Consider the following 26,542-nt stretch of genomic DNA (forward strand, 5'->3'; position numbering starts at 1 on the left):
GTTCTCGGTGAAACTCGAAACACGCTAGGAGTTCGTCACTGACCCGCAGGGGACTCGGGAAAAACGAATCAAAATCTACGGAAGGGGGAAGAAAATAATGTCGAACGAACGAACGTGTAGAATAAGAATAATAAAATGAAACGAAAAAAACAACAAAAAAAGGAAGAAACAAGCAGGAGCTAAAAAATAGAAATAAACCTCGAAAAGAGAAGCTCGCGGAGAAGAAGAGGGAGAGAGACAAAAAAAAAAAAAAGAAACTGTGAAATAATAAAAATAATCGTTTGCAAAAATTCCCAGTATGATATCGTGTATGCACGCGGCATGGCCGCGGTATCTCCAGGGTAGCAGCACAAGCCCGCAACGCTGCGTTGATGGGGGAGGGGGGTTGTCTCCCACGGCTAGGGGTGTTAAACGAAACATTTTTCAGCAGATAAGTCACGTATGTTTAATTATGTATATTACTGGCTGGTGCCGCGGGGGTTGGGCCAAAACCACCCTTCACCCCGTACCACGGCTAGCTGCCCCCCCACCCCCCTCGCCCCTTTCGCGGCGATATTTTATTTTCATTATTAATTCCTGGCGTGCGTGGTCCATAGTAATTAGGCGGGGCCGGCTAGAAGAGCGACGAATACTATAAACGGGGTGAGAAGAAAGGAATTGAAAAATGAAAATAAAAACAAATAAATAAAAAAACGAATTACCACCACCAAAAATGAATAAAAAAAATAACAAATACGTGTACGTATGCAATTTCAACCGTAATACGATTACCGGCTGCAGCAAACATTTGCGCTCGCACGTACTTCACGATTTCACCAATTTTTTTTCTTCCAATGCACACCGCTCACCCTCTCGCGGAATTAAGCGTCCGCAACGGCGAAGCCGAGCCGGATATAATTTGACCGTTTCGTTTCGAGAGCTAGTCTGACCGTGGATCTCCCTTATTTTGTAAACAGTGCAGCGGGAATGACGGTGGGTAGATAATTTGGCACGGTATGCCTGCGGCATGTTCACGGTATGCCTACGGCACGCTCTTGGCATGCCGACGGAATTTTCGAAGGGAACGAAAAGGCTCCGCAGCAGCTCAGGAGTCCGCAAGCTTCGACTCTGCTTCCAGGGACTCAAAGGACGCGACGTTCTGTTACGGTAGCGTCCCTGCATCTAACCTGTGTTTTGCGAATCTTCGAATTGCGATATAATATCCGGAGTCTTGACGATTTATTTATTTATCTTTGTTGTTTTTTGTTTTTTTTTATCATTTCTTTTTGCAAGAAATTACTGATGGGAATACACTGAATGGAAAATATTATAACTAAAAACGCCATTTTAACGGATAGTATACGTGCACATAAATGTTCGAAAAAAAATATACGAAAGCCAATTTAATCTGATAGACTAATGAATAAATAACCGAATAAAGTATGATAATTTAATTAAAATCGTTGCTGATGAAAAATTGTTCAATTTAATTTTACATATTCATGTATAATAATACATTTTGAACGAGTTACGGATGCCCCGAAGGTTTGCGAATACGGTAAAGAGGTGGAAAAAATAATCGTCGAAAGCCACGCGTACAGGATCCGTGATATCGTCATAACAGTTGCGAATCGAAAGTGCAATAATCATAACACTGCGTGAGATAAGAACACCGGCTTGATTTCAGGTACGGAAAATTTGAATATTCATTCATTAGTTTGGAAGATAGAGAGAGAGAAAAAAAAGAAAGAAAGAAAAACTGCGAGTCGAGTGGCGGACGTTGTCCACCGCTCACCTTTTTTTCAGTTTCCAAATTTTGGTCGACTGAAAAGCGGTGGCGGCGATCGAGGAAACGGGCAGCGGGAATTCGCGTCACGTCGTTCAGGACGAATTTGACACGCGGAGAACAAAAAATGAACGAGCACGCTCGCAGCTCTCGTCCCTCTCGGTATTCTCGACGTGACAATTATCTTTGACGCGGGGATTCCGCTCAATTTTCAACCGCGAGGACCAGACCGGACGTAAATCCTGACGCGAGAGGGTCCCGGGGCCCATCGCTCACCTGCGGGATCCCGCTGGATCCCGAAAGGAGCACCGCGCGGAGAAATCGCGGGTCTTTGCGGGAGCCCCTGCAGGAAGCAATTAGCGTGGCGCTGCTGCAGGGCACATGCAGATTTCCCCGGGCGGCAACGGGGCTTCTCCTCGTGTGTTTGTACATTCATCACGGGATAATCCTAGCGCACACACGGCGTAAAGATGTTGAGACGTACGTACGCTACGTTAAGTTTCGTTTCAACCCCCGTGCGGCTGCAGCCACTCGCCACCTGCACGAGCAACGAGGAGGGGATGATGAGGACGGAAAAGGAGGAGGACAAGAAGAAGAAGAAGAAGAAGAAGGAGAGGGAGAGGGAGAGGAGGTCGCGGTGAGAGATTAATACGGTGCTTGTTTCTCCCCCGGCTTACACCCCCAGAATGTGTTTAACATTTCAACCCCGCATCCCAAGCTGCATGCTGCGTCCGAAGAAACCGCAGAGCTAGAGGCGAACCGGAGCCGGATATGCTCGTGTGTTCGCGTCTCTGCGTTGTTTGCCTTTTATTTTTTATTTTTTCTTCCAACTTTCTCTATCTATCTCTGGTTTTTCGCTAATTTTCCTGCAACGCGCGCGGCCGTTTCAACTCGCGAAGAATTATAACGGTATAAGTAGAAACGGTTTGGAGAAGCTGCCACGGTCTCTATATCACAATTACAGTCTGCACTCGGACTCTGAGATTGCTGCCACCGATATTCGTTAGCCATAATTACTCGGTTGGGCCTGAAAAATATCTGCACGGACGTAAAGTGAAGGAGAAAAACTGCGGTTTTCCATTATTTTTCACTCGTTACGGCTTCAAGAACTCAAGACTTGTCAGCTATCGTTGTAAAAATATAGTTTTTTTAATTCCCATCACCCTAATTTCCTGAAATTGATTTCTGATTACTATAGAAAACGAAATATTTAGCAGATTCGAGATTATCAACGGACTTAATTACATTCAGTTAAGAAAAAAAAAAAAAAATCCAGATTCTGTAGTTGTTAATTTAGTCTTTGGGAGATCCAAGCCCTCTGTTTTGATTTTAAGTTCACATTTGAACGTAGTAATTGAATGGTTTTTTTTTTGCTACCCTACGACAAATCTCATTTTCAAAACGGCAAAATTGATTTATCTCGATATTTACCTTTTAAAACGAACGAATTTATTTGCTTAAATTGACGAGATGATTGTATAAACATAACGATCTGTTAAAATTGCTGAAAAAGTGACCGTTGTACATTGTTTTTCATCAGCTAATTAGTCGATGCAATTTCATCGAAACGATAATCATTGTATTTATCGTCCTTCGATTCGCCCAAAAAAAAAAAAAAATATTACAACCAAATCGAATCACTGTAACAGCCAACGATATCACTCTGGAATAATATTTGCGTAATCAACCTCATCATTTTCGAAGAATATACACACATGGTATGAGCCGCAGGTGAAACGAATCAGACGGGCCCGAAATTTGAACATTCCAACAGCGAGAGAGTCCATAGCGTTTTAACGAATTCTCTTGCCAGCCCTATCCACGCACCCCTTGAAAGTGTAAATTAACGCGTGAACAATATTTACACCTAGACTCACCTTCCGAATACCCGTTCAAACAATTTCACTTAAAAACAAAGCCACGCGTTCTGTTAGCACTGGGAATACGCACCCTCCCACTTTCCGTAACACACATCGACTCTCGTTCCACGATCGTGTTGGCACACGGGGCTTGGCTGATGGTTGCTCGTCACTTCCGAGTAAGTACACAATCAGTGCAATTGTGTGCCAAGCCTCACGCGCGCAGCTCGCAACGTGGATGAAACAGACGCGATTCCGTTTACGGAAATGCTTAGCCGTGTGCAGGCGAAGGTGAAGGTGGAAGACAAAGGGGAAGATTGACTCAAAGATTGTTTTGCGTCTTTTTTTTCGTTTCCTTTTTGCGTGCAGAGGATTCGTCGATCGGAGGTAGTTGCATTTTGAAGTAGCTGTTCCACCGGATTACTCGGTTCGTGAGTTTTAACCCGTGATCAACTTTCATGAGTGGATCTGACGACGACGTAATCGCGAGCGGGAACGGTCAGTGTCCTCGATTACATCGGCGCTCTTGGTACTACCGCCACCTACTAGATTCCGACGCGAGGGCTGATCGTAAAACGAAACGTTCTCCATCAGCGCTAAGACCGTGGCTCTTAATAAGATCTTCTTCGAAGATACGATACGGGCCCAAGCTGCAGCCGATATCGACTTTCAGAATTGTGGAAGGGATGCTGCGCCGCTCCAAAGCTCAAAGCACCGGCCGAACGAGGTGGAGATTTTAATGCCACACGGTCCCGATGCTCGACGTCTCGAGATTTTCAAGCACGGTGCTGCTTTTTTTCGGAACTTCGTTGTTTTTTCTTCTTTAACGTTCCGATACATTGGGGTTGGATGTGGACGGAGGGTAGTAGGAAGAGGAAGATAAGCACGTGGAAACGTAAATGGCAACGGTGGTCTGTTGAATAATCCACGAATTCCTGTTACAGAAATGAGAAATCAGAGGCGAGTGTATCCGCAGTAGTACGAGTATGTATACCGCGGCAGAAACATAGAGGAGAAAGTAATAACCCGACCGAGTGAAATTATGGTAGCTATAACATGACGACGTACTGCAATCCGTCAAATTAAGCTCTCGGTAAAAAGATCGTTGAGAAAAGTACGAAGGTACGAAGAAGAGTCGAAAAATATATGAGACCATTTCCAAAGAGGTACAGCTTCGGGGGTTGTGAATGTCGATGAAGTAGAAAACGAGTTTAAAGAGTTCGACGGTGTAACAGCTTCGTTTCCATTCGGTATCACTTTTCGATATATCATAAGACAAGGTGTTGGGCTCCCCGTTTTAAAAACGTGAAAAATCCCATATCCGAACGTCATTACTTCTCAATTGCGGGAGTTTCCACAACGATCGCAAATCCTCCAATCACAGGAAGACGACCACGACGATTTGGTCGCGGCGAGCGAAGAGGTCCCTGGACAAAAGTAAGACGAGGGTGAGATTTTCGCGGAAGCAGCACGAGCAGCGGGCAGGAAGAGGGTGTCTAGGGAGGCGTCGCGACGCACGTTGTCATCTCCATATGCCGCCGCCGTGCCGTTGGACGCAGCTCGTTGGTTCTCGGTTGACTTTGTGCCTCCGTTTATTAAATTCATTTATCAAGTCGCATAAAATCAGGGTGGTGTGTACGCGTTGTGGCCCACCTCCGGGTCTCTAATTGGACGCGCTAAATATATAAATATAATTCCGACCCCCGGGTGCGAATATCTCGTCGTGAGAGCCTGGTTGGGAGCCACGTCGGGTGAAGCTATTACCAGCCAACGTGTGCGGGTGTGTCTGCCTCTGTGTTTGTGCGCGCACGTTGCACGTTATCTGCGAGTTGCGACCGAAGTTGCCTTTCGCTCGTATGCATGAGCGCCGGGGGTGAACGAGGTGGGGAAATAAGAGGAGAGAGAAAGAAAAAAGAAAGGTGAAAATAAAATTGTGAAAAAGGAGGATCATGAGCCGCGCATTGCGCTCGAGATCCTCCGTGCATAAGCAGCCTTCGTAGTGTGGGTGTAACGTACGCGATCACCTTGAGACTGAATGAAAATATTCTTCAGGAAGGGTGATGTGGCGTCGTGGTTGAAAACCACCTGCACCCTGTAACGCAGCGACGTCGAGACGTCGCGCATCTTTTCACGGCACCTGGGGGAATGTTATCAAATACCTCTTCTAAGCCCAGCTATATACAACGGAGGCTGCAAGTATTAAAAGCTGCGCAATGCGCATGCATATTTTTACCCCCGAGTAGAAGAAGGGAAATTTGAGCTTTACTCATTTTGACAGTCCATCAAACCTCGTTTGCCGTACCGATGAGATGCACCGTAACGTCATGGAGGCTACGACGATGTGGAAAGAATTTTTCCCTCTATATTCTTGGTACATTGCATATGCATGCACATGTAGGTACATGTATACGGATCGAGCTTACATCGCGTCTTGTACTCGGTGGAAAAAAACCACTATGACCTCCGAACAGGAAATTTTTTCAGCCTGAACAATGTCACGCACACTCCGTCATTTTTGTTCACGTTTCAATTCGGCAGTCGAGTTACAAGAACGTCATTAGGAGTATCCGAGGAACCTTAAAAACCTCTCGACACAGATTTCGCGTACAAATGCAACGCGGGTTACGTGTAATTGGGAGTGGCGCACGCTCGCATTTCCCCTAAATTACACCCCGCATGGGCGACACGTGTCGAGGTCGAACTCGCAACGTCGTCAGCTCCCTCGGCCAACGGGGTGAAATCCATAGACACGGCGACAACGAGGCCTGTGGGATGGCACTCTCCTTCTCAAAGGGCGGAAAAAGTTCTCGGTAAAAAAAAATAACGGAGCAGCAATAACCGCCACGAGAAACGAACAATAATCATTTGACTACGAGAGAATTGAGGGCGCGTCAAGGGAACGTCTCCAAACGCCGGTATATTTATTGCGTCGACAGACAATTCCGAACACGTATTTATTTGTTTATATATTTGTTTATCCATGTTTCAGGATGCAGCTGCACGTCGCGACGCGATACGCGACAGAATAAAAGCTGCAAGTATCCAGCGCACGCGTGTGCAGCAGCTCACAGTTTACACGTGTGATTCACGTGCGGAGACGCTTATGTGAACACTGGGCTCGGCGCTTCTGTTAATGCTAGAACCGTAATTCAGGATACCGCTGTGCCTGGGTCAAGCCGATGATGTACGAGTCTCAAAAATTTACACGGTACATGAAATTTCAGCGCTCCGTGTATACGCGGGCCTTATACATGCGGCGTGTAAATATAATGGCGAAAAGGGAACTTATGACGTACAGAGTTATTTGTAACAATCTATTCTAAACCGTGAAAAATTATACTTCATTGTCATTGAGGAGGGAAAAGGTGCTATGTGTTCAAATTAAATGAAAACAGTCCGAGCGTGAGGAAGATGATAAACAAAAAGCCTCTCTCGAGCTGGCGGGAATTTCTCAGCTTTCCTAATACTCGTTTTTCAATTTTTTTTTCAACCATATTTGCCTGCAGTTTTATGGAAAATAATTTATTTTTAGATGAAAATGACGTTGATTCGAAAAGGCTAAAATCGGTAATGTATGTCGGCTGCAATCCGTAATGCGCAGAAGTATAAAGTCAATATTTTTTTATCTCGGCGTCGTTTCGGCAGCGTAACCACCTGCAGGCAGGGTTAAGGAAGGTCTTATCACGTATTCGCGATAGGTACCGTAATACCCGCACCGTCGAAGGCAGTCAGGGGTTCTCAGCCGCGTTACATGCATCATAAATAATTCAGACTGACGTGAGAGCAATGCGAGCATTGCGGGCCGTTCGGGTTCCAAAGCGGGTAAAGGAAATCTGAAAATCCTGAGGGAGAGATTATAATAATCCCGCAGCGTATGCCCTACAGGCACGTGATCCAGCGCATGCGGGAGGCGCGGCGTTTTTTTTTTTAAATCTAGGCCGCAAGCGCAGCGCTAAATAAAAAATCACATCGCCGATCTCGGGCAGAAGGGATCGTAAAAAACTGGGGGGAACGATCGGCGGAATACGGGAATGCTTGCCTGCGTGCGTGTGTAAAGTTGCAGACGCGTCTAATCACGCGCCTCTGTGTGAGGCGGCAGATATTACACGTGGCGGAACGTGGCCGTATAACCGCGGAAGCGGGAGGAAGAGGCGGAGGGAGAAACGAAGGCGGCGGTTCAATGATATGACGACAAACGGGGAGATACGGATCGGCCGGGCAGAAGGAAATCGAGGCACAATTGCCTTGCCCTAAATTAGGGTCTGTCCGCGAGACGTGTCCGGGTTTCGCCGGGTATTAAAGGGGAATAAATTGTTGCGAGCGCCACGCGCCTACGGAGAGAAGAGAGGAAACTTTTACCTCGGTTTCTCGTTTCTCTATTATTATTACCCACTCTACGTATGCATATATATATATATAGACCCTACTGAATATTCGGTATACTTGTTACTCTTACCTTATTTGCACTGCGATACATTTCCGATCGGTTGAAAAGTATCGAGGGCAAGGTACAAGAGAGAAACATCCCGCGCCCCGAAGGTATTGTTCAAAACTACGGAATGTATATTCAGATCTCTTCAATTTTAAATCAGGGGGGACGTCACGGAAACCTATTATCCGTTTTTATTCCCCAAAGGTCCGCCGACCATATTTCGTAACAGATCTACGTTTTTCATTGTTCAAGAAACAAGGACTCGTAAAATCCCAATTCAGACTTGAATGATATTAAATTTCTGTGACATTGAGAAAAAAAAAACAAGCATGAACAAACATCCGAAGAAGTCGACCAACCCGTGATTCGATCTACGTTAGCTGCTTTGATTTTTCATTTCAAAGACGCCAAATACTTCCGTCAATTTTTTAAATCCCGCAGCCGCTCGGCCCGCGACTTCTGGATCGTAAACCGAAACTGCCGAAAACCCTTCGCCCACTTCGGCAGACATGATAGGTACGTCTGTGGGGACCACGGGGTTTGGTTAATGCCCGGTGACCAGGCGAGTCGCAGGGTGTGTCACCGAGTCGAGGACGTGTTATTCGTCGGTGAAAAATACCGCCGCGTCACGAGCAAATGCGAGGCAAACGACGATAGCGTAGGAATTACGCGTCCCATCCAGCGGCTGGGTTCGGGATAGATTAGGCGAGTTCCCGGGGGAGGTTTCGAGGGTTGCAGGATCGGCGAAAAATCGGGCCGATTCGGCGGCACGTGCACTCGGCTCCCGGAGCTTTTTAATCGGGCTAATATTCCGGAAGCGAGCGTCAACGGCGCCGCATCCGGTCGACACGCGGTGGCACCGCAGCCGAGTAAGAGGAAGGAAACCGGCCTCGGTATGCGCGTAAAGGGCGCGTGCGAGGCCAGCGAATGACTCGAGCTTACATTAACTTGATTAAAGCGCGGCGCCTCCCCGACTCTTTGCCTCTTGTATTTCAGTGACCGGGATCCGGTTCCTCGGCGGACGAAAGTTAATCACGCTCCAGGGACCCTCTCGCACTGGCTCCCGGCCTTTCCCAGAATTCCGCATTATTTCGCTGCCCGCCAAAGGTATTTCGATCGCCAACACCGGTCTCTGCTACTCTTTAGGAAGGACACCGGCACCGCCCGTAAGCGATTCATGAATGGAACGATTATTTATAGCGCGTTTTGCTACCAGCGGCAATCCTTATTTACAAACTTTCCTCTTCCGGCCGGTTGAGCTTTCGTTGATTACGTTGATCTATGTAGATGGAAGCCGCTTCAAGTTCAGTCAAGTTACCGGTGATTATCAGAATTGACTGCCAATTGGTCGAAAAAAATTTTTGCTCATTTCTACCAAAGTCTTATCTCGAATTCACCTCTGAAAAATAGAAATTTCAACGTTGCCTTGGATTTTTTTTTTTTTTTTTTGTTTCGACCTGACATTCAAACACCAAATATCCGACAAGCAGTCGTTTAGTTAAAATGGATTTAGATATTTCAGTCTGAGAGTTAATTTTTCTTTCACAGTTCTTCGAAACGAGTTTTCCGTTTCCACGGAACGAGAGTTCAAAATCTGTATATACCCGTATAACACGATACTAAAAATGCTGCAGAGACGTTCAGCGTATAATTAAAACACTCCCACGTTCCGAAAAGGCCGTAAAGAGGTCAATTAGTACATCTGCAAATAACAGCATAATCTGAAAGCAAATCTGACCTCGCACCCCCGAAAACCTTATCCAGATTCTGATAATAGGGTATAAACAAAAGTTTGCTTCGGGTTCCACGCGACAATCTCTTCCCTTCTCAGAATCGATAGAGTATTTTGAACGGCGGCACATCGCTGTTTCCGCTGCATTGTGTGTGCTTGCGGATTTCTGCACCTAGGTTACGAGGCATACGCACACGGCGGTGTTACACATACGTGACAGGGTCGCGGTGGGCGCGTATTACTCGGGATTCTCTTCCCATGCTCGACACGTTTGCCCTTACCAGACTGCCGATAAGTATGGGAAAACGCAGAGCCAGGTAAAGCGCTCTGTTATTTGCCAGGATGATCCGCTGCTCAATATCAAACAAGCCCACGTCAGCTTTTGCCCATAACTGACGCCCCGGTAATCCCAGGGTCATGATCGAGTCCACATCCTCGAAATCGATCGTCGCGTAGCGAAACTGGAATTTAAGAAATTTTTGACTCGGTTTTTTTCACGTTAGTTGTTGCGCATTCTGGGCAGGCCGATGCAAACTGTTTCGACGCCGCTTCCAATCTCGTGACGAAGCATAAAAATTCTTTCAACCTTATCGCGACGCGGGATTGTCCGCCCTCCAATTACACGAGTCTCTCGTTTTGCGAAGGTGTGCGAATTCGCGGGCGCACGCAGAGAGGTAAACTCTGCTGTGAGGGAATAACGTTCGCACGAAATTGCGAAAGCGGTATGCGAACGAGTGATGTATCAGATCCGGACGGCTGCTGCCGCATCCGTTTTTCGAGAAGGGAATCACGCTCCGTTGACGTGAAGTGTAAAATGACGAAAAAAAAAAAAACAGTCTACAGCGTGGTATGAAAAAAAAGTCTCCAATTTTCATCCTAGTTATATTGGCCGATAAATTCGATTCTACACGGTTATCGACAGTTCCGTTCGGTGCTTGAAAAACTTCACCGCAGCCGGTTCGGGGCGGAAGGCTTTCCGAGCTTTCGGCGAACCGCGACAAGGATCGTAGCGTCGAAGTTAATGTTTGCCAACGGAGAACAGACGCTTCGACGTCGCTGTTCGTTCCTGAGCTGCTTCAAGCCCTGGTACACAGTGGAACGGATTGTACGATATTCACAGAGACGCTCGTCGGCTGCTAGCCACCCAGATGGATTGAGGTGTCTATAGAAGCGGGAGGCGCGGATGGGTTTGCTTTATTGTGTTAAAGCCTGCCGCCCTGTTGCATAAACGGAATGCGCAAGTGGGCCACAATCAGCCCGTAGGATTCATAATGCAGGGAAATGACCCTGGATTAAGCTCAGCTTCGCTATCCGGAGTTTGCCCGTCCGACTCTATTAAACGGACGAGGGTCGATCCGCCGAAGCCCGGGTGGTTGGTTTGCCGTTCGCCTGTTTGCGCCAAAAACTACCCAGGATCGTTTCGACACTTCGAATTGCGATTGAGCGTAATCCAAACCTCGCTCTCAATCCTTCCGATATGTGATATATATGTGACGCCAACGGCATCCCTCGATCATACATCTGTACTCGTCAACCATTCGAGGAGCTGACTGTAGCTGCGCACTCTCCTTTGCAAAAAACTTTCAAGGGAGTTTTCGTAGCCTCAATTTCGAAATCACTACCCAACCGGGTAGCTCGGGCTTTGAAAAATTTCAAAGACGTGGCGTTGAAACTAAAACTGAAACTGAAACTCGCGTCTCTCGTCAGTACCGCGTCACGTACAGACTTCAAGAGTAAAAGATGCACTTTGCGAATAACGTGTTCGGGTCGGGACGAAAGTTTCGACTTTGAGAAAGGCGGAAGCTAACCGTCGAGCTTTTATTCAGCCAACCTCGCGAATGCGAGGTAAGTGAGTGAATTTTGCGCGCGGAGTGATTATGCCGGGAAATGATCACGAAGGTGGTTTCATCGCATTATATAGCCTGAAACGGTTTCACGGCTGTTGAGCAGCACACGTTTGTTCAAGAATTATTTCTGGAATGTTGGTTATGGCTCGTTGATGTACCAGGACCCTCGCTCTAGCGATCCGCCCAGCCGCTTTATGATTCCGTAGCTAGCCAGCTGGCACGATAATTCGCAACTGCGCCCCGGGCTAGGCAAACAAAACGTGTTTAACCAAGAGAATCTTGATTCGAGAAAGAGGAATACTTTTACCGGCGGTAAAACGAGGAGCGCGTTCACTCTTTGGTGCAACGGACGTTTTCTCGATGGAAGAAAATATCCGAGAAATCAACTTTCCACCGAGTTCCGCTACGCGGTTACATCATTTTGTAATAACGTTTAAATTATGAACCCCTGGCGAAGACGTGGCGGGTATTCGTTTCGAATTGATTCTCGGAAGAGATCGGAACGCCGTTTCTCCGCTGCCAATTTCACCAGGAACATGTAAATTGCCGGATGACGCGGTCCTCCACGGTTCAGTCGGCACGCCATCTTTACTCTTGTTTTTCTCCCTTCGTCAAATCGAGGCTAATTAATTTCCGCGCTGACGGCCCTCGTAAACTCAATCGAGCAAATCGATCCGCAAACATCAGAGAGCCGTCATCCCCGCTTTTGAGTTGCGGCCAAAAACGGTTAGCTGCCCGATATGTTTGTCAAACCGTTTACGCAACCTTCGGTATATGTCCCTCGCGCTCTCCTGATTCCAACAAACTTTCATCTCGAATACGATTGACGTATATGAGTGGTAATTAGAGACTCGAGCACCGGTCTCGAAATTCCCAATTCACCCGGTGTACGCAACGTACTCGATCAAACTTTCATTTGATCAAACGGTACACACTAGCGTTGACCTGCAAGTATCGAGCAAACAAATTTCTCACTTACTACTTGTGTCCTGCTTCGGCTGATTGCCAGGAGACGTCGCCCAGTTGACTTTCATTTCCTGAAACAGACATTAAGGGATGCCCGTTGTTAGTCCGGCTATTGCACGATATTTTGGATGAAATCAAGGCGTGGAAAATGAGGAAACCAACGAAAGATGAACTCCCCGTCACTTCGTCAATAGTCAAAAGCAATCAAAAGAGTGCGCCCTGCGCCCGTTGGCGCTTTAGTCTCGAACCAAGACTCCCCTGAGGTTAGCCTACGGCACGTTATTATCTTGTGCTTGCCGAGGCGAGGTGCAAGCGCCGCGAATGTTTGCTCGAACGTACACGGCGTGGTTGATAGACATTTTTCCGATAGATCGGCCGATAGCGGCCGGGGTGGTTTCGGCCCGCGGGTGTATCGGTATGGTTGGGAAAAATGAAGGTCGACTAAAATGCATTGCGGGATGTGCGAGGCGAAGCGATTTCGACGGGCCATTTACACTCGCGCGAAGAGTTCTCGCCGATGGAAAACCGAACAAAGAGAGATTCTTTCGAGATCTCTGAAGTCGGGACGGCTCTTTGCATCCGGTCTTTGTCTCCTTTTATCCTAAAATCAAATAACAAGAGACCCCGGCTCTCGGCTTCTCCGCAATTTCTTTCTTGCGATCGACCGGTCAACTGCGCTTTCACATTCAACGTACAACGACGATCGTGCGAATTGAACCCGAGCCATCGTCTCTCTTAAACGTGTTTGAAGTCATGCAGCAGCAGCTCGAGGATTGATTCGAGATATCGCGTTCTTTCATTTTCTCCGCACAAATTCTTTTCCGGCAAGAACGATCCGCTGCTTTACAAAAGTTTGACTGTATAATCGCGTGATGGGAAATTCTTCCGACCAGCCGTGAACCGATTGGCGAAAAATGAAGAAATTGACGAATAATTGAACTTCGTGAAATCCGAATGACAGTTTTCAATTCCTGCTGTAATTACGAGTCGGAGAACGGCTCATCGGCCCGAATGGCGTTCGGAGTTGCGAAACGAGGCACAATATCACAGTGCAAAAGCGATCCGTGTACGAGCTTGTAACAAATCAGCTTCGCGATACGTGCCGAAGTTGAGATGCACACCGAGGACTGATTATCCGCGTAAATTTAATTACTTTGAAGTGGGTTTAATACGGTGATCGGATTTCTCTGTTCTTCCCCCATTGTAGATCGTCTCCGAGATGCAAGCAGCAGTAGCTGCACAATGTACTGCGCTTCGACAACGCAAACAAACTCGAGAAGCGGAGCAGAACTACCGAGGGACGCGTGTCACTTTCACGAATACACCGTGAATACGAGTTGTTCCGGATGTTTACGTTTACCTTTAGGACGGGTTAGCTTCGCATATCACGTGAAATCCTTGCAATACCAATTAAAGGATTCAAGACAAGTATGTTCGAACGAGATTTAATCGTGATCAAAGTAACTAGAAATATGTTGAACTAGTTGACTCGATTGGTTGTTGGCATGAAGTTTTTACTGAGAAAGTGAAGCTTTAAGGTATCGGAAAGATTGGACGTGGGAAATACGGATAGAAAACTGAAGGATGCGGTAAATGTTAGCGGAAAACATTTGGAAACCAGATGTGCGGTTGTAGATTACCTCTTGAAGCATACAGCGATGCAATACCGGATGTCTGCCATGTCTTCTGCGAGAAAAAAGCTATCGGGGCGTGAAAACGCGTACTATGGAAATAGCGAGAAGCTTGTATGCGGGAACTCGGGGTTCGAAGACGGATATTCAGACATCTTTAAGTGAAGAAGCTCGCGACACGCGCGCTCGGCACCGGGTCGAGATTAACACTGAACTCCGAGCCGCGAGGTGTAACGTCTACACAAACATTATTCCTGCCCTTCAAGAATCTGTTTACCGTCGTGATTCCGAAACTCAAGGAGAGTTACGTGGATGGTGTTTGTCACCACAGCAAATGCTACACGGACTTGAGTTTCACACGCCACGTATGTGAGTACATTCGCGGATGCTTCGGAGCGATACGTACGTAGGATTTTTGCCGCGTGCGTGAATTTGACGATCGTCGCGTTAAAAGGTCAAGTACGCGGACTTTGACGAGTCTTTATCGAAAACGGAAACCTTGCGATGCGAAGAGATGGAGAAACGGTGTAGCCGCGGAGTTATACGATCGTGACGATGTACTCCGAATCCTCGGTTCCGATGCTTCTTTTGATTCATTCGTTGTTGTTATAGCAGGGGAGGAATTGCGAGCCTCTGTTATATACCCCACTTTGTTTGCAAGGGCATAAAACCAGCCGGTATAGGTATTTTCGAACGCGATGCGATACCGCCTCGGGTCTCCGCTGCATCCGAACGGCACGATGCCAGCTCAAATGCCGTTATTCCAGATCAACTTATACCCGTACTACGGATATCAATTATTATTACTATTGTTATGACTATTGCTATAATCGCGACTCTGTCGCGTTTGAAAACACCGGCTGGATATAACAACTCCGTGTATAACTCACGGATGATATTTGTATATGTATATCGTGTATGAATGAACGCGTTGTTACGCCTACCCTGAAAACCACCTCCCAAAAACTTGAGGGTGCAAAAACGATAACGCGTTATTACGGTTTTCGCGATCGTATTGTGAGAGAATACATTCACAGATCGATATCTCGATAAGGAGTATAACCCATACATTTTCCATGTACAACATTTTTCCATAACGTCAAATCGTTCCACGAAATATTTAAATATCGCGAAACCCCGTCTTTTCGCAGTAAACATAAGACGTGACACTGATTTTATGCCTCGAGTCGTGAAATTTTGGATTCGCAGAGGAACTTATCTCCGGAGAATAATAGAAACAAGACGATCAGGAGTGCACTCGGTGTTTGGTGAGAGTTTCAGTCCCGGTTGGCTTCGACCTCTCTTTTCTCGGCGAGGGCGGGGGGTGGAGGTCTTGGCTCGGAACTCGTCTACGTCGCAGGGAACGAGAGTGACGGAGATACGGAGAGACAAAGAGGCGGCGTTAGAGGCTTATATATTTATGGAGTGTCTATACGGGGTGGTGGAGGACGCGCGTACATAAATAATAGATAGGGGGGGTACAATATCTATCCATATTAATGCAGCTTGCTCGCTCGCTGCCTCCGCCTTGCAGCTTGCAAGCTCACCGCCAATGCTACTGCTGCTACTGCTGCTGCTACCTACTTCGAAAGCGAAGCTACCGAATACGTTTCACGCCCGCTACCTGAAAATACATGGAGATACGAAGGGAAAGCGAGACAGCGATGGAGCAGGAGAGCGAGATGGAATCATAGATACGCGGCATTGATCCGAAGCAAACACTGGGAAGCGAAGTCAAAGTGCCATCTACGTAATTAGACGACAAATAACGCGCTCACCGCCGCCGCAGCTTCCATCTTCCCGGGTAATCAACACGTTCACCTACCTTGGATTCATCAGTAGTTAGTGCGTAGAACATATCCGACATACGCAGACGTGTCGCGTTACGAGACCGCTCGTTATTAGGCCGCTTACCGAATGGCGAGCTCGAGAGCTTTCTATAACTTGATCTTCTTAAAAGATTCACCGCGTGACAAGGATCCAGCAGTCATACGCGATGAAGGAAATTCTTGAAAAAATTCAAATTTTCACCCGCTCTGCTACTCTGGTGAATTTTCTTTTTCGCACACGCTTGATTCAATTCCAATGAATTTATCGATGTAGAATTTTCTACAACAGGAATAAGATCCGAGTTTAAAAGAAAGCACAGTGGTTTGTTGCAGCTTGGAAGGAGAGGCAGAAAAGAAAGCTATTACAATTCTAACGCATGAAAAAAGTATCAAGAGTAATCCTGGCATTAAAAAATGCAATAAGTAAGAGGAACAGGATAGCGGCAATTCGCGCTTCCCCTCGCCTCGGAGGTGTTGCAGAAAAAAGTCGAAAATGTAGTTGAAGCGAGTGTAATCAGCAAGTTTCAACATTTGCATAGTATCTGGTTTCGTCGTCGGTACCCACTTTTCTCTTTTCTTTCTCTTTCGACGACACAGCCGGCAGGATATAATTCGCCCTGCAGTGAGACAGGGTCGTACACGTATAGTGTTGGGTCTTCTGTTTTTAACGGCTAATGCACGCGATGCGGCAGTATTTATATATTAACCCCGGAAAGTTTCACCCGGCTGCCCGCGTCTTACCTTCCACCTATTTTCAAGTTTATACGTATACTTTGCTTAACTAAGCGAAGCATACATGCGGAGCCAGCCAGCCGTCGTAAACGCCGCGTCCTGCATCGCATGTACGGCTATAATATTATTACGCCTAATTTACCTGAGAAAATCAGGAGTGAGTATCAAAACTCGCGACATTCCCGCATCGCCTCGGCAGTCCGACGAAAAATCGCCCGTAAAGAAATTAAGCCGAACAGCATCCTCGGCCGGCTTGGTTACTTCGAGCCTCGACCATTAAACGGCGCTACTCTCCGAAACATCGGATACTGGGCTGCGTTTAGGTGCCCACTGGTCACATCAATCGAGATAATAGGACAATAAATATCAACGATATCGCCTTGCGGCCCGGCGACTTTCCGCTGCAGCGAATGAGCCGCGTGGTCAAAAGTCCGGAAGCTTGCAATTTCTAACCGATTTACCGCGGGTATTTATCCCGCAGTAACTCAGCCTTCGCCTTGGTACGCCGAGAGAAGGAAGAAAATCACAAATTGACCCCTGTTTTCTCGTTTCTTTTTTTTTTTTTTTCACTCTTGCCGAGACAGATTTTCCGCTCACGTTGTATAGGGTGGTCACACACTTGGAAAACGTGGAATCGTCAGGGGATTTTTAACTTGAGCATGCAAGAAAGTGTAGATATTAGTTTTTCATCGTGGGAATTAGAAATCCTTATTTCAGGTAACAAGTTTAGTTTTTTTCATCGAGAAAACAAGTTGGCTTATACTGACTATCTTGTAGATTGTATTTTTCGTTCTTCAATTCGAATAAAATTTCAACCGAATATGGAGAAGTAATCCGAGCTTACCAGAAGTGGCAATATGTCGGTAAAAACCAGACATTAAGTCCTGAGAAAGCTGGACGTTTCATGGAAATTTTGTCGCCCGAAAAATTTGCGGCTACCCTGGTAGTAAGACTGTGTTGAAATTAAAAAAAGCGTTGCTGAGAAATCGTTTAACGATCCCTGAGGTATCGAAAGTTGGTAACGCGAGGCGTCGCAATTTGTCGAATCGCTTGTTGGACGAGCATGGCCGCGGCATTTTGCATTCCGCATCACGGAGAACGTCTCCGTTTCACCGGGGCGTTAAAAGGGTTGACGATACCCGATGAGAGGATCTGGTTCGGGCGGAGATCAAATTCGAGAGGGGTATCCGTAGGTCGTTGAAACCCGGTGCGGGCAACGTCGAGTCGGCGTCGCCGCGGTATTAAAAAGGTCAGACCCATCCGGCTTCTGGGTCTGTGTGTATTCAGGGCGGCGTTGCGCGGCGTGTCGGGACGAGGTGAAAGAATGTAATTACCGAGGATCAAAGTCAAGAGGCACCCGGCGACGCCGACGCCGTCTTGGAATTTAAATATCGACGTGAAGAATTCGACGTCGAATTCTCCAGCGAGGCGGGCGTCTCGAGCCTCCGTTGCAAGGATCAGCCACCGTCACACTCGACTCTCTGCATCCTGCGACACCGCGACGCTAAGGGTGGCGGCGCAGCGACGCCTCGGCGTCCTCCGTCACAAAGAGAACCACCGCCTTACACGACGGTCGGGCAAAGGTGTTCTTTACTCTTCTATAATACGATACGTTGTCTCTCGTTCCTCACGTTTCGGATACGTCAACTCGCCCCACTTTCTCCCATCGTCCCTTGAAGTTGAGACACTTTTTTTCCCTCTCCCTCGCTTTGAAACGGAGAGAATCATGTGCGCTAGGTTTCAACCCTCTATCTCCCGAAACCATCTTCGACACGTGCCTGTTACGTATGAGTTTATTATACATATATGTGTATGTATATATATACATATGTATTTGAAACGCTTCGCCTTTAAATGTCACGCGAAACTTGTACGCTCGATACTCTCGGCGTTTCAAAAAAATGCCGGAATGAAAAATTTTTTATTTCCAATAAAACGTGCAAATTTTTCATGTTTCACAGGTGCAATCGGCACGCTCGAATTCGATCTTGAAGAGGCGTTCCAGAATTTTTCAATTCTTCAATACTCAACCCTCGATTCTCGGAATTTGTCGAGATTAACACCGACTGCCTTCGGCGTTAATTAATTCGTCCTGACAATTTTTCTGGATGCGAGTATGGCGGCGTATTTCCATTCGAAAATGAGAAGGAGCCGGTTGTTGTACAGCGAGGCGTCGAAGAAGGTGAGAAGGATCGAAATTGTAGCCAGTGTAGTGTTAAGACTGGTGTCCTTATCTCGCGGGTGTATTTTAGGTAGAAGGCCTCGGCATAACAAGTGGATTAATTAAACTCGGCAGTAATAATAAAGTGTAACGGCCCTCTGACGGGGGTTCGTTCGAGGAATAACTAACTGCGCGAGAGTGGGTGGGAGGGAGGGGGGGCGACTATCGGAGGACGTCACTTCCTTCCTCAGGCGAGCGGAAGATACCGGAGTCCCGGCCATCCGAGACACGGTTCACGTCCGCCGCGTTTACGAGCGAAAATTCATCAAATTAGGCAGAAGACCGTTCGAGGAGCACCCCGGCCGATTAATTCGACCCGCCGGATGACGCCCTTCGAAGATATCGTGTTTTTCCCGGGACGCAAAAACGCCCGCCCGCGCCCGCCTCTTAATTACGGCCCCGTTTCTCTCTCTCTCTCTTCGTAAAATTTCCGAAATTCCGTCGGAGCGAAGAAGAGAGAGCGGAAAGAGCCGCAAACTCCGCGGCCTCGGTTCTTCCCGCCTCGGAAAACCTGCCGGCCGTTTCATTGATAGACCGAGGCTACGGAGGGACGGAAATTGCTGCGAGGAACCCGGGTCACTAATTCCACGGAGGCTTGAAACAGTTCGACCATAGTTGAGACGTCAGGACTGGGCGGCGGCGCATTCTTACCCTTACATCGTCGAAGACTCAACCCGGCACCGCAGACGACGGCCCAGGAATTCCGTCCCTCCCTCTTTCCCTCTTTAAAGTCTGTACAGCTACACGGAACCGGCCTGACAGCTAACTCGCTGCTCAAGTCCGCACATGCGATGCGATCTCGCAAAGTTCTTCTGCTGGAATTCGCTTCGTGATCCACTCTCCGATTGCGTCTCTGTTTTTCCTTTGCGCGTGGGTGTTTGTTTTATTTATTTATTTATTTTTTTTTTTTTCGTTTTTCTTTTTCCGTCATGCCGTATGTCGATAGATGTGAGAAAACAGAATCGAATTGATGGTAAAAAGATGGAGAACTATGTACAAGCAGCGTTCTTCTTCGTTGATCGAGGCCGCGGACGATGAGCCGATATATTTGTATTTAATCATTTTTTGGTGCGATGTTTATACCGATACAAAGAGATCTGAAAAATTACATTTCGAATCATAGAATCGGTGTGAATTTTTTAAGATTTTGAAAAATGTCGCTTTCGTAATTGGTTTTGCAATTTCGTGTAAATTCCACCATTGGCTGAAGAAATTCTGTAAATATTCCCGAGACTCGATTGTTTTGTAAGAACATCGTACCAAAGAATCAGCAAAATTTAAGGGGGTAAGGTGTACACGGGCAGATAATTTTACGTGGAATGCCCCATATATATGTATACATATATACATGAGGCGAAACGGGTTCCGCGAACTGGGACGTGTCCCCCTCCGATTCCCATCACTAAGATAAACATTTGGAAAGATGGAGGATCGGCGGATGCGTGTATTCGAGTGTATCGCCTTCACCGACACTTTACACACGTTCACGGATCGAACAATGCATCAGTTAAGTACACACGCAGAACCGCACGGACTCGGGAGATACGCGCGTGTATTTATGCATATATGTATATACCTATGGTTCGAACTAATCTAAACTTTGGCAGGTTGTTACGTTCGGCTCGAGGCCACGGACCTTCCAAGTGTTTTACGCGGCGAGCATTGTTGCGGTTCAGACCGAAGAACTCGGCTCGCAAAGCTGCACAAAATATCTTTGAAAGTTTACGCTCGCTGCGCCGCGAGAAACGGTGAAAAATAGAAATACAGGGAAGCAGAGTAATAGGAGAAAAGGCAGTTGCGGTATTAAACGGGGCCGTACGACGCGGAGGAGTCTGGCTATACCGGCGTTCATGCCTCCCTCGGGAGTCCCTCTGATATCCAAGATGTGAATACTGCATATATTCCCGCAGGTTAACCGTCCGTGTGCAGTTACACGTACGTACACCTTGTACGTGTGGAGATAATTCCTGAGAATATTTTTGCCTGCTCGCAGTCCGTGACTGTATGATAATGTCCGTATTTCCAGTGGTTGACTTTAAGCGCGGAGATTGCGTCGGGCGATCGATAAAGGAAACTGTTGCGTGTGTACAAGGGAGCCGGATAACCATCAATTATACGTGTGTCCAGCGTAACGGAGGCGCAGAAATGCACACAGAGAGGGATTCCTGCAGAACGGTTGCGTTCGCACACCGGATCCGCGTTTGATCCTATTTATTGATCGATATCGCTCGGAGTCCAGGCCGAGCAAGCGAGCCGCAGACCGATGCAGCGGGCCGCGTCATCAGGGTGAGAAAAGGGATAAAAACGCTGCTGGAAAATGAAGAGCAACAAAGGGAGAAAAATGCAGAGACGACGCGAGAATCCCAGGCGAGCCGATATTTCACGCTGGATTCGATAATTCCGTTGATGTTAATCCAGCGCGCGGAGCTTTATGTCCATCTACGGACGGCGCGACAGTCGTAAAACAAGATCCGTGTCCCTGTTTGTTCGACAGAAGCCGGAGTAACACGTCTGGGAGTCTTTACGGCCGCGCGTAGGTGTCGTACGAACACCGCCATTATGACACGCCTAACGCGAGTGCTGCTCGAATGTCGCATTGCACTTCCGGCTCACCCACGATCCGGTGGCAGAGGACGATCTATCCTCGTTTCGAGGATTTCCAGCCCCCGGTTAAGCCTAACGTATTCACGAGCCTCGGTGCTAATTGCGAGGGCGACGTACTCGGGGGTGAAAAAAGCTCGGGGATATCCGGTTTCAAAGCCGCCTTTTCGGACTTTGATTTTAGCCCGGATCCGCTCCTCCAATGTCCAACGTCTTTACGCTTTTTCGTTTCAGGTGCGCGGTCGTTAATGTCTCGCGACAAAAGCAGCTTCTAGCTTGCAAGTCCGAAGACTAAAGAGCGCTGTTTTGCCGGCCGAGGGGGTGGCGGTTAACGGGGTTAAGAGGCGGGAGGGGTTTCTGCTCTAGCTAAAAGTCGACGGTTATTATAATAACAAGGTGATGCTAGAGCTGCTGGCAACGCGGGACGGGCGGAGAAAATTTTTATCATTCAATTTGGACGCCGCGGGAAGGGAATCGCAAATTCGCTTCTTCTTCGAGGTCAGCTCCGCGGAGCACGAAGAAGCCCGCTATCTTCTAGCCCCGTTTACCTCTGCTACCCGTAGTTAAGAAACGCCTCCTGGGGTTAGATGCCCCGGCTTCTCTTTTGTGCCAGGAACAAAGAACTCTCGAGCGACGCGAGAGCCAAGTCTTTCAATTCTCACAGGCATAAGGTAATATTGCGAAAAAAAGAAAAAAAAAAAAACGAAAAGGAGGAATCGCAAGTCTCCCTTCGCTACGCCGATCGAGATCAACGCCGACTGATCTCGGCCTCAGCTCGCGTATATTTCCCCCCGCATGATTATATTCAAACCTAATTTATAGTCGAACAGGTTGTACGCTCGCCTTGAGAACCGAATCCGCGGGGCTAAGCCTGCTTTTAGCTTCTCTGCTCGTTTCGTTTTGCTTTCATTTTTTCTTTTATTTCTCTCTCTTTCTCTCTCTCTCTCTCTCTCTCTGTGTTATTTATACGTATGCATGCATTTATTCTTTTGCCTTAACACCGCCTCGCAGCCACGTGGCGGGAAGAGGGAGGGGAAGAACCGCGGGGGTGAGACGCGTGTGCGAGGTTCGCGAGGTGTACCCCATATGGAAAATTTACATGGTAAAGCCGACGCCGTTGGAAAAAAGCAAAGGAGCACCTGGACAGACTTGCATGAAACTTTAAACCGATGTTTTACAAAGGGGCTTTTTGTTCGGGCTGTTTTATTGAGCAGCAACGAATATTCCCGTCAATCTCGTTTTCACGTTCCGCATGCTTGTGTAACACCCCGCTGTATATTATATTCAACACACCTATGCGAAGGGAGAAAAGGCGAGTCCGGGGATTTTTAACCATTTTTCATCAAACTTTCCGTATATACGAGCAAATCCGATACCCCGGTGAAAAATCTCGCCAAAATATCCACGCCCCTGAAAGTTTGGCAAAGCTTCAAAGCTGCATCGAGTCTCTTCGATTCGATGCTTGCAGGCCGCAATCTAGCCTTCGAAATTCCGATTGATCACCGATCGACATCGCGGTGAATCATTCGTCGATCTTCTTCTACTCCGGAGTCCTCGTCCCGCGACACATCTCCACCCCCCCCCCCCCTCCCCCCTCCCTCTGCAACCCCCCGCCTCCAGGTTTCCCGACGCGTGCACGTATTCCTGTCAACCGTCTCCGGGAGTCCCGGGATAACGTGAGAGTTTCCACCAACTATCCGAGTCGGGAATACCACGCGGTTTCTCCGCTACATTCGAGCCGTCAGCTGTCCGCCTTACGTGCGAAACCCACGCGAAGATTTCGACAGATCGCGAGGCTGTGACTGACGTGCCTTAACAACCCGCCCCTCCCCTCCCCCCTCGAGGGGAAGGATCGCAAGCTCCCTGCGGGATCAGGACGAGCTCGCCACGCGGTTTTACAGCGCGTCTGCTGCCCGATGGGCAGATGCGGCGGCCGGGGTGGCGTCCACTCGTAAAACTAATAAGAATGCCGCCACGAAGAAAAATCTCGTATTCCGATCGTAAACGGGAAATATGCGCCGGCCACCCTTCGCCGTCCTTCGGATGGTCAGCCACACGGGGACCCAGGTGAACCGAAATCCTTCGTCGGCAAGGGGGGGGGGGGGGGGGGGGGAAGTCCCCGGTATTTACGTCACACGCCTGTAACGCATATTTATTCACCCTCGCCCCCAAAACGGGTTACATACCTCCCGTTCCTCCTCTCGAGGCACGGATGCATTATTTAGAAGGACGGGACGACTGCTCGTCAGATTTTTCTGCAAACAAGATTTCTTTCTGACTTTAGTTTGCCGATTCGTTGTACAATTATTTAAACTGGATCATTCCTTGATTCGAAGTTTACTTTCAAAAGTGATCGAAGCGACACCTCAACCTCCCGTTGTATGAATTATGAAGGCAATAGAACAAAAATTTTACATTTACTCAAATACTTTGTCAGTTTGCACTTACCATAGATAACAAAAAAATAAATAAGTAAATAAAAATACGTACCGTTACACGGAAAAGTGTACGATTAGTATTCAAAGTTTGTTTAAAAAAAAAAAAACAAATCTTCAAACATACTGAAAAAAAAAAATTAGAAACCTTAGCACCCTAATATGGCTTTGTAGGCGGTAGCGAGTGAAACAGTATTTGGCTAACCTCATCAATTCAATTTCCGAAGAAAAGAATACTTGGACAAAAACGTATATTACAATGAGAATCCCTTCATCGCTCGGTGCTCCGCATATAAGAAAAATTCGATCCCCTGTGGACTGATTTCGCACGATTCGAAGTTAGTAAAGCTACAAGTGCGAGTAAATGTACCTAATCGTAAGATACAGATGCCTACTGAAGCAAGCGTGCATGTATCGGTTAGGTATGCATTAATACAATATACAAGCTGCAGGTAGAAGGACGGAAGGCAAGGTGCGGGGAAGGAACACACGTTCTGATAATTTTATGCTACTTTATGGAAGATTCTGGTACATAAATTCGAGGCAGAGGTCGGCGGAGCGTCGGAATAACGGAAGGACGCGAAAGGACGCGGGGACGAAGGGATGGAATTACGAGCATCGCTTGCATTATTACTTCGAGCCACGTACGTGAGAGTTTTACACGAGGAATTCTGATCTTGGAATCTTACCGCCTAACCGCCGTTACCGCGCCGTTTTTCCCGCATGCGAAACTTCGTAGAAAGCCGCAATGATCACCTGCCGCTCTCCGCTGCACCGGAAACCTACACTTTTCACACCGGCATATTTTCACCTAGCTAATTTCACGGTGGACCCGTGAATTTTCGTGCTTCCGATGCGACACGGTTCGATTTTCACCGTTGCGCCCCATTTTCGGTATTGCATGTTTCGACATTGCTCGGTAATAAATCATAGAAAATAACACACGGAGCACAATTTTATTACTCATTCTTCATCAATCACCTCGTAGTTCTGCTCCTGGAAATCCGTGGTTTTCTGTCAATTAACGTCTGCCAATTTTTAACACAGTACTACAAAATGCTGTAGGCTGGTACGCGGAATTCGAGCTGTTTGGAATATCAAGTGTCAAACATTCGATCGTTGGAAACTGAAATGGAAATGTATCGTATTTTCTGTCAATATTACCGATTCACCTGACCAGAAATATTTGTATATTCTTCGAAGCATATTCCAAACTCAACCAAAGATTCGGTACGACGTGTCAGCTCATTTAGAAAGTTCCTATGTATAATATACATAGATCAAGATCATGCAGCACGGCTGCGGAGACAATTGACAAGTCGAGCTTGAAACAAGGAGCTTGACTCTTCGAATAGTTCGATAAAAGTAAGGAAAAAAATGTCATACATTATAAATATTTTTCCTCGGCATTATTCATAATTCATTGAATTTTTTCGCCAGTCCTTTTCACGGAATTACGATTGGTCCACCTTGGAGGCTGCGCGGGCGGGCGGCCGCGCGATATTGGCCAGGCTTGCAGGAGACACCGAAAGCTCGGTGGTTCGCGATTGGCGGGGGGCGGAGCCAGTCAAAGCTCTTGCGAAAGCTCTTTCGCGGCCTCCGCACCCCCCCTACACCCCCTCTTCGCCCCCGTACGCCCCCCTTTGTCGCCCGTTCGTGTTTTCCCCGTTTTCACCCTCTCCCGCCCCGGGGAGGAAGCTTCGCCTCGCCCGATGCCGATATCATATTCGGGTAGCAGCGAGACTGTATCCTTCTTCCGATATAAAAACAACAATCGGCGATGCGACGATGACGAATAAACAAAGGGGCGAATTCGTGAATGAATAAATTGCGGGAACGAAATCACGCGTGGACGAACGCGATCGATTTTTGAAAAAAAAAAAAACTCGAAGAGAAAGAAAAAAAAAGAAACTGCCGCGGGTCGTCTCGTTCCAATTTTTCACCCTTCGAATAATTACAATCGATGCGATTCGACGCCGCACGATGCCTGCGGATTCTCGGCTCCTCTCAGGGGACGTTTGCAAGTTGTTGCGGAACTGGCTTAGAGTTTGCGGCGACGAAGCCGTCGAAACTTTGCCCGTCGTTGAGCTCGCGGCGGCGAGGCGACGGTAAATTATTCACGATTCTGATTAATTTAGGAATACTTTGCGGGCGTTGGATGATAAAATTTGACTCCGGGGAGACGCGTGGCACGTTTGCCCGTTGGCCGCGAATATAGCCTAGCTTTCCCGCTGCTAATATATTTATTAAAAATCCTTCTACACTCCCTCGTCCCCGCCACATTTCACACGTGGCGTGTAAAATCCCGGCTTACAGCGTGGACGTAAAGACGCTCAAGAGCCTCGGTGCTTCGTTAATTAATCTTGTTCGCTCGCGAACTCTGCGGTGTATTCTACACGTTGCGCTCCCCCCCCCCCCCCCCCCCCCTCCGCCACCCTTAACCCACGAGCAGACCTTGCTGTCCGACGGCTTGTTGTGTGAGTCGAAAATTC

The 26,542-nt window shown here is 47.6% G+C and overlaps 1 protein-coding gene across 5 annotated transcripts in view; it reads right to left on the reverse strand.

Annotated features, from left to right (window-relative positions):
• The window catches only part of LOC124222387 (nucleolysin TIAR), a 376,350-nt gene that overhangs the window by 151,598 nt on the left and 198,210 nt on the right, over positions 1-26,542 (reverse strand). For all 5 annotated transcript variants that reach the window (XM_046633280.2, XM_069137358.1, XM_069137359.1 and 2 more), the window contains one exon: positions 12,615-12,672. In XM_046633280.2, the coding sequence (XP_046489236.2) occupies positions 12,615-12,672 (58 nt within the window). The remainder of the gene's footprint in view (positions 1-12,614; positions 12,673-26,542) is intronic.

This window comes from Neodiprion pinetum, chromosome 6 (genome assembly GCF_021155775.2).
Source record: "Neodiprion pinetum isolate iyNeoPine1 chromosome 6, iyNeoPine1.2, whole genome shotgun sequence".
Lineage (NCBI taxonomy): Eukaryota > Metazoa > Arthropoda > Insecta > Hymenoptera > Diprionidae > Neodiprion > Neodiprion pinetum.